The sequence below is a fragment of the Sinocyclocheilus rhinocerous genome, unplaced genomic scaffold (genome assembly GCF_001515625.1).
Source record: "Sinocyclocheilus rhinocerous isolate Xijiao unplaced genomic scaffold, SAMN03320098_v1.1 scaffold387, whole genome shotgun sequence".
NCBI classification, from domain to species: Eukaryota; Metazoa; Chordata; class Actinopteri; order Cypriniformes; family Cyprinidae; genus Sinocyclocheilus; species Sinocyclocheilus rhinocerous.
Genome location: NW_015651557.1, coordinates 2993164 through 3006195, shown reverse-complemented (window position 1 = coordinate 3006195; position 13032 = coordinate 2993164). Strand labels below are relative to the sequence as shown.

Genomic DNA, 13032 nt, shown 5'->3' with positions numbered 1-13032 from the left:
CAGGTTTAGCGGTTTTTAGTTTTGAAATAGATACATTTGATTAGAATGTTTGTCACTTTTCCCCTTTATTTGATCAAAAATATATTATACCATGTTTCTTTAAAAGAAACAGTATTACTAAACTATATAAAATTCTATCAGGCAATATCACAGTCAGTCTTTCATAGCCTACTAAGGCCCTCCTTCCACCCAGCGCTATAACATCACACAGGACTCTGTTGAGTTTGATACATTTTTATAATTTAGAGTAGGCTAATTATGTTTATACAATCTAACCTTGATGTGTCAATTCTGTAAAACCTGTAAACATGTTTGGGAATTTTATATAATGGCCAATTGTAAGTATTTCTTATCCTGTTATCTGTTTAGTAACCAAATTCACTAAATTCTTAAAATCTTAAGTCAAGAATTAAGACTGAGGTTTCTGTAATACAGCCCCATAAAAAGCAAAATGGCTGCTGCATTTGATACATGTATGAATGTAATAGATTTTTGGTAAATAATTTGGTCAGGTAAGTTTTAGAACTTCTACTATTATGAAACATTGGTTTAGAACAGACATTTTTGTTTTTACTAATTTTAAAAGATATTTTGCTTTTGCCATGATCAGAACATTCTAGAAGTTTCTTTAACAATTTTTTTTTATTCTAGTGCTTTCTGGAACATTCTAGAACATTTTGGGACCAGTCATAAAAGACGAAAAGCATCCAACGTACACTTCTGACGTTTTGGATTCATTTCTGGTAACTGTTTGCTAATTTGTTATCTCAGTATTATGCATGTACTATGTAATTTTCTTGCATGAGTAATAACAGATTAGCTTGTACAAGTTGTCAACACACACACACACACACACACGTGTATATATATATATATATGAACTGTTAATGATCCACAGAAAGTAATGTGATTTTCATATTCAGCATGTCAAACTTCATAAAGAAACAAAAGTGAAACAAAACTTTTATAAATATTCATTGATTCATTGAAATTCAAGACTCATTGATACATTTATACTGTGTATTTATTTTTTTCATTTTCATTTTTGTAGCCTTTTTTGTCCCAGTCCTCAAAAATCAGTGAACATACATTCAGGGAACTTTATAATTATAATAAATATGTAAATAAACAGAACAAGAACAACAAATACAAACAATTTTTGTAGTATTTAATAAATAAACCATGTTTCACTTCATATATATTCAATACATCATAAAGCTCTTTTCCAATAGAGATAGAGAGACCAAAAACACAAAAGCAATATAATACACCTGTTAGCCTGCATCTGCCCTCCCTGTTCTTCTAAAGTGTGTCTAATGTGATAAGAATAATTCACTTCATTGACACAAATGATGACTGCATGGAAAGTGAAAACTCGTTTATAGAGTGTTCTGGATTCTACGAAGAAGACACATTTCAAAAAGGGACATCACTATGTAGGTTTCAGGTGCTTTGTAACTCAGAGTTACTCTGTAACTTTCCTTACAACTTTGAATCATTCAAGCCAGGAAGTTTCTAGAATGCAACAATCAGGTTCTGGAAGTCAAAATCCCATTCACTTTCTCCATAGGGCAATGGATTTTCAACAATAACATAAAAACCTTTAAAGACAGACCTACTTTAAGCTATGAGGTTGCTAATCGATGGTATATGTTTTTGTTGAAGCCATCAGCCCACATTATTTAAACTTGTTTTATAATTATAATTTATAATTTCAGATTTCCTGAATTCCTGGTGAAAAACTACATTACCCATGAGTCAACATTTAGAGAATCAGAGTCCACCAATCAGAGAATTGCGACAAGCCCACTCCCAAGAAGTACTGTGAATGATGCAGAGTGAGTTTTCTACATAATTTTTCATTTTGATTATGACATTTGCAATGCCTCATGAGAATTCATTTCTTTCACTTTTGTATCATGTGTTTATCTGATTTTCAAACACTTTCTTTGCTTAAAATCAAATTTCGTAATGTTTGTGATTCACCTCAAAGTTGGTTGGTTTGGCTCATGGCTTATCATATCTCTTAAACAAAGACTTTTTAAAGGTGCAGTATGTGATATTGACAGCTAGCAGTTGACATGGGTACTGCGGTCCAAATTCAAAAGATTGCAGGTTGCCAGATTGAGGACACGAAACAGGAATGAGCACAATTGATAATGGAGGGAAACGAGCCTTAAACTGTAAATTGATGAGTTGAGTTATCTATGTTTTAATAAGCCTCTGTTCATAGAGCTTGGATGCCAAGGCTTTTTAGGTCGGGTAGAATCTGTGATCTCTGACCCAGTTTGTTTGCTCGCTTCCATGGCTGCAATACTGCTAAGTTTTCCGCTAACTGGCAACCCAGTGTGTCTAAATACTATTGGGTAAATTAGCAGTGGGCGGAATCACACAGACCAAAACAAAAACAGACATTCTGACACGGAACACACATTTCAAAGCAGAATAACTGGCTGTAGCTTTGTTTTTTGGAGGAACAAGTATGTGAACTTAGCGTGTTTCCTGCATACCTGCAAACATATTATGGTATTTTTACGCTTTAGTACAGTGAAAAAAATTGCATACAGCACCTTTAAAAAAACTCTATAGGAAAAATGAATTGGAAAAATCCCTCCAGAACCAAGGCCATTGAATAAAGGGCACTGTTGCCCTTTATAACTCAGTTGTCTCTGGTCCAATGTCCTCCCTCAGTGGTCGTTCTCTGAATCTACCTATTCGAGCTTCTGGCATCCTTGAAAGGCCACCTTCTCTCCAGTGACCTCCAAGTGACCTGTGCAAGGGGAGGAGCCTATGTCTGAAAGGATAAAGGAAAAGGGCGGGGTCAGGCATGGGGCGCGCCTCTTGGGGCCCAAGCACCCTTTCGCGGGGCACGCATTCCCTCACTCTTTCTGATCTCCGCACCCTTCCTGAAGCTCGGCTTTGACGTGGACTTTCCGCCGTTACTGGAGATTTTGCAGTCCATTCTGATTCCTGTGTAAAGGTAAAAGAATAAGACTGATTCATGCCTCAGATTATGAGTAAATCCAGCAGTAGTGCCTCCTACCTGCATGGTGCCTCCTTCATCCTCTTCTTCTTCATCCTCTTCCTCGTAGTCTTCTGCCTGGTGATACAATCGAAATTGTGCTGAATGCAGTTGGAAGGAGAGCTGAGCGGCCAGGTCAGTCTGCTTGCGGAGGTCGCGACTCAGCGTTGTAATCTTATGACTGCGTCGTTTTAGCTCTTCTAGGAATCGCCGCTCTTCATCTCGAAGTCGAACCTGCAGTGCGCTCGCAAGTGCCCCCTTTTTCCGTAGCTCCGCCCGCAGCTCCACCAGCGTGCTTTCCTGCTCAGCCAGATGCTGCTCTGTCTCTAGTAATTGTGCCTGCAGAAGCTCTTCCTCCAGTTCGATATCTGTAAAAACATGTAGTTGAGGGAACATGTGGGAATGACTGGAATCTTGTGATATCTGATACTCACCTTCTCGGCTTCTTACTGGTGGTCTTTCACTTAGTTCACAACTCAGCTCTGTAATGATATACACACAGAGAGGAGTTAACAGACATGAGAGTGCCATGAAAGTATCTTTTAGGCAAAGGGTTTCTGATGCTAAGGACCCCCAAATGTGACAATCCTGTTGCGAGGGACCCCTTCCTATAATATATAAATGCAGCTATATATTTTCTATGTACAAAAATACCCAAAAAAACAACTGTTCCCAAAATTAAATAATTGGCTTTTATATTGTCATTGCACTAAAAATGTTCAAGATAATATTTCAACATATTTTAGTAATATATATTAGCTTTGACTGCGCTGAAAAATATGTTTCTTCAAATTTTTTTTGACTTATTTTGACTTAATATAGACTGTTTCATTGACAAAACTTTGCTTTCTTATATGAAATCATAGTTAATTAAGTGCAAAGTCCTGTATTAGGTATTTCTATATTTGAGTTCAGAATGGAGAATCTATGGAATGAGGATGAGTGACAGACCATTGCATCGTTTCTTCAGGTTGCGGATCTCTAGCCGTAGACCGCTAAGGAGGATCCGGTGTTCCTGCTGCAAAAATGCTACATTACGCTCAACGCTCTCCACCTGTTGGGTAAGTGTGGATCTATCCATGGAAGGCTCCTGGATGTTGGCGGGTTACAGCACCTGTTTACAATAAAGTTAAAATGGTTAGTATGTCAATACAAAGTAAACACTTTCTTTACTTAGGCCTAACAATTCATTAACGGTTGAAGCACACTAATTTCCATTAACCATTCCCCTCCAACCAGTCTGATGTGAGCTAGAGATAGCGAGGAGATGCATCAAAAATCAAGCCCCAGCCTATATTTTTTCTTGTGTTTGCCCACCTTTTCAGCGGCCTTGGTTCCAGAAGCATTTTTCACATTCATATTTCCCAAAGGTTTTTTTTGAAGTAACTGGTTAAATTTAAGTATTTGACATAAAAATCAACACAGATACATTTATTGAGGTAATTATAAAACATGCCCTTATGAAGGTAAAAACAATCAGTTCCTACAATAAGCAGTGCTAATAACACAACTGAATTAAAAATGATGGAGAAATATAAAATTACAACACATATTTAAGCAATTTGAGAGCATAGAAAACAAAGTCCATGTCATTTGCAGTGCTTCATTTAACTCTAAGGGTGAATTCCAAATAGCTTTTTTTGCGCCCTTGGGAAGGAATGGCATTTATAGGGACGTTCCAAACGAAAGTGGACAACTGAATCCCTTTACGAAGGGCCCTTCCAGAAGTCCGTTAGCAAAGGGAACATGCGATGGTCACTTCAATGAAGTGATTTCCGTTTGTGATCACTAGATCTTGAATTCACCCACATTTTTTTCTCTGATCTGCAGAATCACGAGTAAAGCAGTTTTTCACCAGGGACTTCAATGTTGAACACATTTATTTAGAAAATAAATTGATATAATGCAGGCTGATGGCTTCAACAATAGCATCGATTAACGACCTTGTAGCTCACATTAGGCCTGTCTTCAATATCAGTTCCCCTATGGAGAAAATTAATGGGAATTTTACTTCCAGAGCCTGACTGTTGCAATGCCACTTGGTTTTATAGGCTATTTTGTTTTAGTGCAAAAGACATACATTTTTATACATTTTAAGATTTTTTTTTGTGGCCACTTTATGCTTCACTAACAATATTTCAAATGGCTCACTATGAATGCCTCTTTTGTTACAACTTCAGCATCAGCAGATTCAGGTTAAATCAGCATTATGTCATCTATACATCCGGGACATTCAGACCCAGGAAATGCGTAACGGCGACAGGAGCATGTAAACATCGCAATCTATCGTCTTTAAGGCGAATATATATTGACAAACCAAGGTGTTTTCTTCATACAAAGCACATAATCCTCATGTCGATTACTTAATTCATCCTTTACTATGTTTATGCCGTTTTCACGGCGATTTCAACAATAACTACCCACCCATCAACCTTCACGCACTGATCCATGGAATATGTCAACAAATGATGGATTAACTAAGTGTATACGATACACTGATTATTGACAGCTGATTCTGCTGAAACGTATGAAAATAATATCGTAACGGTTCATTTGTATCCTTACAGCGCTGACAATCTTGACTATTTCTTTAAACTACACCTCCATTATTATTAAGATGTCTTGAAATCACCGCACCGCGTCTCAAGGTCAGCAATCCCAATAAACATGCTGGTGATACATGACGCTTTGTAATGCTACTTACGATTTGATTGAACAGATGAATGATGCAGGACACCTCCAGTGCAAACTGCAAAGCATCGCCACCAAAGCAGTGCGTCAGGGACACGAAAGGGTTAATTAACCATCTGCCATATCCATCCCAACATCTCGTTTATTTAGCCAATGAAGTTGACAGAAGTCAGTGAGAAGAAGTCCTTACGTTTTGTGTGATTTATAGCGCAGTGAGCGTGATTAAATTATTAATACTCAAAAAATCTACAACATGTTTATTATATATGTAACGTTATATACTGGGCAGGAGTTGTGGAAATACATACATTAAAGATTAAGTGCACATGGATCCCTATTTATATAAAAACTGATTAGGCTATATATTTTTGCTGGCCAAGCTGGAAGTTAGCATCACCCCTGTTCCCTCAACAAAAAAACGAAACAAAACAAAAAAACAAGCCATCCCAGCAGCCCTCCATTAGCAGTTTGTTAGCTACTGAACACACACATTTATTAATGTCACTAACTCAACACAAATGGTGTGTGTGATTCTTCTGTGATCTGTTTATAAGTAGCTTCTGTTAAGTTGAAGTTATTTCATCATTTTCATCACAAGTTTTAATTTTGGAGTCCTGTAGAGACTCGAGCTTTATATGATTCCTGCAGCTGATATCATTACAACAAATTAATGCAGTCACTTTCATTGAGATGGCAGCATGATATAATTAGGATCAAAGGCTATATTCCAAACACATTCTTTATAACTCTGTATGACGTCACTAGCAGAAATCTTATATATAGCCATATAATTCTCATAAGTGCGAGACATTCAAAAAGAGTGAGGACATTCACACTCTAGGGAGTGTTTTCTCTCCACTTAATCAAATGAGCTTGAATTGTTTATAGCACCCCATCCAGTCCTGGCCCCCATTTAGATTTGTAATTGTTAATCACTGTTAATGCCTTCTATACACACACACACACACACACACACACACACACACAATAATAAGGAATATAAAACAGTGTGTTAGCTTACAAAGCACATATTCAATGAAACACACACACACACACATATATATATATATATATGTGTGTGTGTGTGTGGTGGCGAGTCAAAAACCTCATGAATAACTTTAACAAAACATGCAAACAGTTACTGATTATCATCAATAAAGCTTTACACTGACCATCATAAGAACCAAGGGAATGTAAACTTATATTCAAGATTGAATAAAAAGGCCAGTTCATCAAAATTTTGTAATTATTTTGTCTTGTGAAATGTTATGTTATGTCAGATAGCAGGACTTAATAAAACAAAAAGGTTTTTGTTACAGTACCACTTAAGGGAATTTGTGAGGGGAATGATGGAACCTTTTGCACTCAACTGTATAGCATAGACTCTCAGTGTTGTAGTCAGAGAGTTTCAAAATAATTTTCATACAGGCCATATTTTATGCAGGCAGTAAAAAAAATGTTAATGACAACATTTTGCTAGCATTTAAAAAAAGGTATATTTTATTAGGCTATATAGCTGTTATCTCTGTAATTTTTATTATAATATTTTGCCTAAATGATTTAACTGTGTATGCTGCAGATGTTATAAAATATTAAGAGACATAGATAATAAGTTATTTTTGGATAGCAGAATAAGTTGCCTTTTTAGTTGATCCAGGATGTCTTACCTCAAAATGACATGCTTTTAAGATATTTTATGGCAAAAGTGCATAACTGCAGCTTGATGTTTACAAGCCTAAGCATTTTTTATTTAATTATTTTTCATTTTCAGTCATCCAGCAGCCCTAAGTAAGTTTAATTCTGCCCTCTAGTGGGACATTGCTTAAGCTTATCAGTAAATGGTTTTTCATGGCTGCAAAATATTTTTCTCAGTTTAAATTTTTTGAAAAACTAAACTTGTGCATGTTCCATTTTGGTCAACAAAAACTTTGATGTCTGAAGACAAAATCAGGAGAAGAGTTACATTGACGCATGTAGCATAAGCACAGATAAAGAGCAAACAGCCTGAAAAAATGATGGCTTCTCATGATCATCATTAGAACTGACTACAGAAAGGTCAAAGACCTTAATTAGGGTTTATTTCAATCTGGCTCCATGAATCTGGTGTTGTGCCTGATTTTTTGTGACAAATTAAAACATGTTTGTTTTTATGTAATTATGTTTTTTCATTATATATAGACCACTATTTAGCTTTATGTAACTCAAATGATTCTTTGTCTGATATAGTACAACAGATTTAAACAAAACAACTAAAACTAGAAAACAAATGAAATACTGTGTCAACTGGAGAATACAAAAGGTTGCTTAAGAGGAAAACAGTTCATGACAGGGTCGCTAAAATCCTGAAATTATTACATTCTAACTTTTTTATCCATTGTAGAATGGCAAGAGCATATGTTAAATGAGAGATCACAAAAATAGATGGAAAATTGTGGTTTATGCAACTGTAGATTTATTTGCATTTTATTTCATATTTTGTTTAGATTCATATACATGTTGATTCTTAATGCAAAGAGAAATTCTATTTAAAATATAACCTTTTCTGACAGACTGCCATTATGCTTAGAGTTATATTTTTGTCTGACTTCTTTTGGGTGCTGATCAGACAAGTTTTCCGAGTAGTGACATTGTGATGCTTATTTGCTTTTGCTGTCTTTTTATTCGTTTTATTTCACTGTCTTTTCACCTAAACTCATTTAAGAATCAGTTGGCTATTTACAGAGTCAGCAATCAAATTTTGGTGCCAAAACATCAATGCTTTTTGCCAGTTGTTTTCCCTTTTTTTCTGTTCTTTTACTTGGTGCTCCTTTGGTTAGTTTCTGGATGGTTCACAATGGTTTCTGCACCCTCATCAGAACCATCTAGAAACGAACCAAATGTCCTTAAGTTGCCCTCTCTGCATAACTAAATCAAAAATACTAAGTTTAAACAAACATTGGTCCACTTGATTTATCCAGCTAGTGAACAAGACGCCTTTCAGAAGAACAAATACAGAAACAACAATATGAAAATAAAAAGGTTATTTAAAAAAAAAGAAAAAATGTAAGAATTAAAAATAAAAAAACTACAAATTTAGAAAATGTGTTCAGTCTTAAATCAATTACATTTACCGTTATAAAAATGAAGATGCTTTATTCTTGCAATATATAAAAAAATAGTTTTGAGATGGTAACAATATAATTATGAAAAAAATGTACACTACCTCCATGTACGTTCAAAACTTTGGGATAAGTAATATTTTTAATGTTTTTTTAGAAGTCTCTTCAGTGCTCATCAAGGCATTTATTTGATCAAAAGTACAGTAAAAACAGTAATATTGTTAAAAATGAGTACAATTTAAAATAACACTTTTCTATTTTAATATACTTCAAAAAGAACGGCATTTAAGTCAATAAGGAACATCATTTATTCAAAATATAAATCTTTTGTAACAATTATGTATATAGAAAGATTGATGTTGTGGAACCAACTATGAAATAAAATATAAAAGTGTCCCAGTTTGCCAGCAAGGTTGTGATTTGAGGTCTAAGTGTGTTTGTAGAAACAATTCCTTTTCTTTTTTTAATTTAATATATCCTTTTTTGGAAATATTATTGTGTATTAGAGATGTTTAGCAGTTTAAAACATTATTCTGTGAGGAGTTATGTCATTTTGAAAACAACACTTTAATTTTAGCTAGATGTTCTGTTTCTGCTTCTCTTATATCAAGATCTTTTCTCTCCTGTCTGTAAATTTGCTGCTATAATTATTTAGGGGAAGCAGTAAGAATTTCACTGTATACTCTGTATACATCAGAAATAATGTCATTTGTTGATCAATGTTTAATGCTAAATAGTTATAAAAAGATAAAATACTTATAAATAAACTATATACCATATCAAAACATGGAATATATTTTCTTTCTCTTTGCTTTTTTTATATCAATATGACTCATTTAATGGTGAGTTTAAAACAAGTTAGACTAAAAGTAATCTAAAAAGTAGTCGGAATACATTACATAAAATGAGTAACCTAGATTACGTTACTACAGTTTTTTATCATGTAATCTGTAATCAGTATACATTTTGTAAAGTATAGAATAGTGTATAGTATAACCTACTGTATTATTTACAGTAAATTCTTTATGTCAGTAAAGACTCTTTAAGGTCAGTTTAGATCAATTGTATCTTGAAAGGAGCATATGAACAGGAGTGTCAGTGTTTTAGAGAGAGGTGCAGAGTCACGCACTTTGCCCTGTGCACACGTCTACTGTTGCGTGCTGCTTGCTCAGCCGTTCTCTCTTCTGTTGTTATATACCACAACAAATGGCATTGTGCTTCAACTAAATGGCCTCTTTACACTTTACGCAATCTCAATGGCTTTTGGAAACTCAATTTCCTTTTTTCCCCACCCCAAAACACTAAATTTGGCCCCCCCTTTTTTTTTTTTGGAGTAACCAAATTCATGAGTGAGTCTGAGCATCCGAATGATGAAATGCCTAAAGGTCAGATCTGGTCTCCTGGATTAGGGACTTGTGAACTGCTCATTACGGTCATGACAGCCGTCCCGAGAGTTTGATTGTATGACAGCAGAAAGGATAGTTTTTCAAAAACATTTACTGGAGAAAATCCTCTCTTACTGATCAACTTGTGATGTCTGAGGTCCAATCAGGTAAGCATCCAATCATTTGTTATATTATTATTTTCTCTTGTTGTTTTCTACAATAAAAGAATTAGTGCTGGGCAACAATTAATCACATCTAAAATAAAAGGTTTTGTTTATATAATACATGTGTGTGAACTGTGTATATTTATTTTGTATATATAAAGGCATACACATACAGTATATATCTTGAAAATATTTACATGTATATATTTATATTCATATAATTTATATTATATATAAATATATGTAATATATAAACATAACATATTTGTCTTAAATATATACTGTATGTGTGTGTATTTATACATAGTACACACACTTATACTATGTACACAAAAACTTTTATTTTGGATGAGATTAATCGCGATTAATTGTTGCCCAGCACTAAAAAAAATACTATAAACTGTAAATGCATTAATAAAAACATTTATTGATTTTGTTTGTTTAATGGAGTATTCTTAGTTCACTGCTCTGACAGTGCGGTTATGCTGTTGACTTAGTTAACATTTGATTATGTAATTCATTATATGGTGTTGAAATCATTGTGATATTATGTTTTTCTCCATGGCATTTTTCTTGCTATGAGTGATGTCATTTATTATTTTATCCGGGCTGTTATGGTTATAGGTTTAGTGGCTGGTTTGGAGCCAGAGGAAGAGGTGACAGATGTCGTATGTGACGAGGCAGAACTCAAAGATGGAGAGTAGGTTCCACATAAATGATTGTCATTTTCATTTTTAATATGTATTATATTTTTAATATACATATTTATTTATGGAAGATCTTAAGATGTTATCAATGAAAACCCACAAAAGAATAATTCAAAAATCAATTAGAATTGTTTTTATTTATTTGCATATGGAAACTGGATTACAGATAGTTGCATCATGTTTTAAACAGTTTTGATCTTTTGTTTTTAAAGCTGTAAATTTCTTCAAAGTCATACTGTATGTTTTATATAGTGACAATTTAATTTAGGGACCAATTCTCACTATTGACTAGTTGTTTATTAGCATGCATATTGCTAGCATACTGGCTGTTTATTAATACTTATAAAGCATATGAAGAGTTCATTTGCAAAAACCGATAACTCAATAACCGATAAATCTAGTTTTTTTTTATTGCGCATTCCAAGTAATATCAATCAAATTGCAGTTGGGTTGTTTTGATTAAGTAATAATAACTTAAACAATTACAGGTAATTTACAATATTAAAGTTCATTGAATTCGGCTTCTGCAGTAAAACATGAACTCGCGATGCCTTGAAAGTGGACAAAACCGGCTTTTTTGACTAAACGTGTTTAGGGTTCAGATCGCGCTATATGTGGAGAATAATGCACGGCAATCAGCTCATGTTTTTTTTTTTTAAGTGGCGTTTATCGGTTTTTGCAAATGAACTCTTCATATATTAATGCCTTATTCTGCACGACCACCCCCGAATCCTACCCCATACCTAAAACTACCTTACAAACTATTAATAAACAGCAAAATAGGAGTTTACTGAGGCAAATTTGACGTTAATAGTTAGTTAATTGTGAGAATTTGTCCCCAAACTAAAGTGTGGCCACTTTGTACATATAAAGCTGTTGAAGGACACTCACACTGTAAAACTGAAGATGTCTGCATGTGTGTTGATCTTGTGATCTAGAATGATGGAGGTGGAGGTCGGTGACCACAATGTTCTGCTGGTACGCTGTGATGGGGTGTACAGTGCCATCAGTAACCAGTGCACACACTATGGTGCTCCACTGAGCAAAGGTAGCTCATTACCAATCTGTTTTAGCAATAGAAATCGAGTTTGGTGCATGCTACTGGCTTCCATCTTCTTAGATAAATAACATGAAAAGTCTTGTGAGCTTGTAGTATTACAGTGTGTTTGCGGTTCCTCTGCAGGGGTGCTGTCAGGTCACAGGGTCCGCTGTCCCTGGCATGGTTCCTGTTTCAATGTGAAGACCGGTGACTTGGAGGAGTATCCTGGCATTGACTGTTTGCCCTGCCACAAAGCATGTATTACCATATATTTCTTGAGTGCTTGACGTAAAGACTTTAAGAATTAAAAGGTTAGTTCACCCAAAAATGAAAATTAGCCCATAAATTACTCACTCTCAAGTCATCCTAGGTGTATATGACTTTCTTCTTTCAGACGAATCCAGTCGGAGTTACATTAAAAATGGTCTTTGATCTTTCAAGCTGTTTCATGGCACTCAGCGGGTGTTGCATGCATCAGTCCAAAAGCACTTAATTAAAATGCACCCATCCATAAAAAAAAGTGTCTCAAAAATATCCATATTCAAAACTTAATAATCACTTGAATCTAGCTTGCGCTCACTGTTGTACACTGGAAGCAGTTCCGGGCGGATGACGTATGAGGTCAGCTTTGCGCATGTGCAGCTCAGAAGTGACGCACACGGAAGCGCAGCGGAGAGGTCAAAACAAAACACCGGTCACTTATTAGAAGTACAAAACGAGGATTTGTAAAGAAGAATGTCGGAGGATTTCGATATAAGCCAAGAAGAGACTGGTTTTCCTTTGCTAAAGTAAGGACACTTTGCTTCCTTTGATCCTGTAAACAAACGTTGGTTTTCACGAGACTCACCGGCGAATGCGCAACGCTGAACTCATACGTCATCCATCCGGAACTGCTTCTGTGTACAACTGCTGGCGCAAGCTAGATT

General features: G+C 35.1%; 2 protein-coding genes across 3 annotated transcripts in view; one reads left to right on the top strand and one right to left on the bottom strand.

The window, feature by feature from the left end:
• Positions 1-2498: 2498 nt before the first annotated feature.
• LOC107713213 (coiled-coil domain-containing protein 92-like) lies at positions 2499-5923 on the bottom strand. 2 transcript variants are annotated; one of them, XM_016518667.1, is made up of 6 exons: positions 5727-5923; positions 3974-4136; positions 3457-3504; positions 3044-3390; positions 2760-2970; positions 2499-2720 (listed from the first exon to the last, which is right to left on the bottom strand). In XM_016518667.1, the coding sequence occupies exons 2-6, from the start codon at positions 4101-4103 to the stop codon at positions 2653-2655; spliced, it is 804 nt and encodes a 267-aa protein (XP_016374153.1). In that variant the 5' UTR covers positions 4104-4136; positions 5727-5923; the 3' UTR covers positions 2499-2652. The 2 variants fall into 2 exon arrangements, with proteins under 2 accessions (XP_016374153.1, XP_016374152.1); XM_016518666.1 differs by having other exon boundaries at positions 2499-2970.
• A 4122-nt stretch (positions 5924-10045) lies between these two features.
• The window catches only part of LOC107713142 (apoptosis-inducing factor 3-like), a 14621-nt gene continuing 11634 nt past the window's right edge, over positions 10046-13032 (top strand). The window contains exons 1-4 of the mRNA XM_016518576.1: positions 10046-10363; positions 10985-11060; positions 12006-12115; positions 12251-12360. Of these exons, the coding sequence (XP_016374062.1) occupies positions 10345-10363; positions 10985-11060; positions 12006-12115; positions 12251-12360 (315 nt within the window). The 5' untranslated portion in view covers positions 10046-10344. The remainder of the gene's footprint in view (positions 10364-10984; positions 11061-12005; positions 12116-12250; positions 12361-13032) is intronic.

Excerpts from the sequence above, each read along its gene's own strand:
- LOC107713213 (XM_016518666.1), bottom strand. The coding sequence starts at position 4,103 with ATGGATAGATCCACACTTACCCAACAGGTGGAGAGCGTTGAGCGTAAT. Across the intron at positions 3,505-3,973 it reads CCTGAAGAAACGATGCAATG|AGCTGAGTTGTGAACTAAGT; the intron begins GTCTGTCACTCA and ends ATATCATTACAG. Across the intron at positions 2,971-3,043 it reads ATGAAGGAGGCACCATGCAG|GAATCAGAATGGACTGCAAA; the intron begins GTAGGAGGCACT and ends ACCTTTACACAG.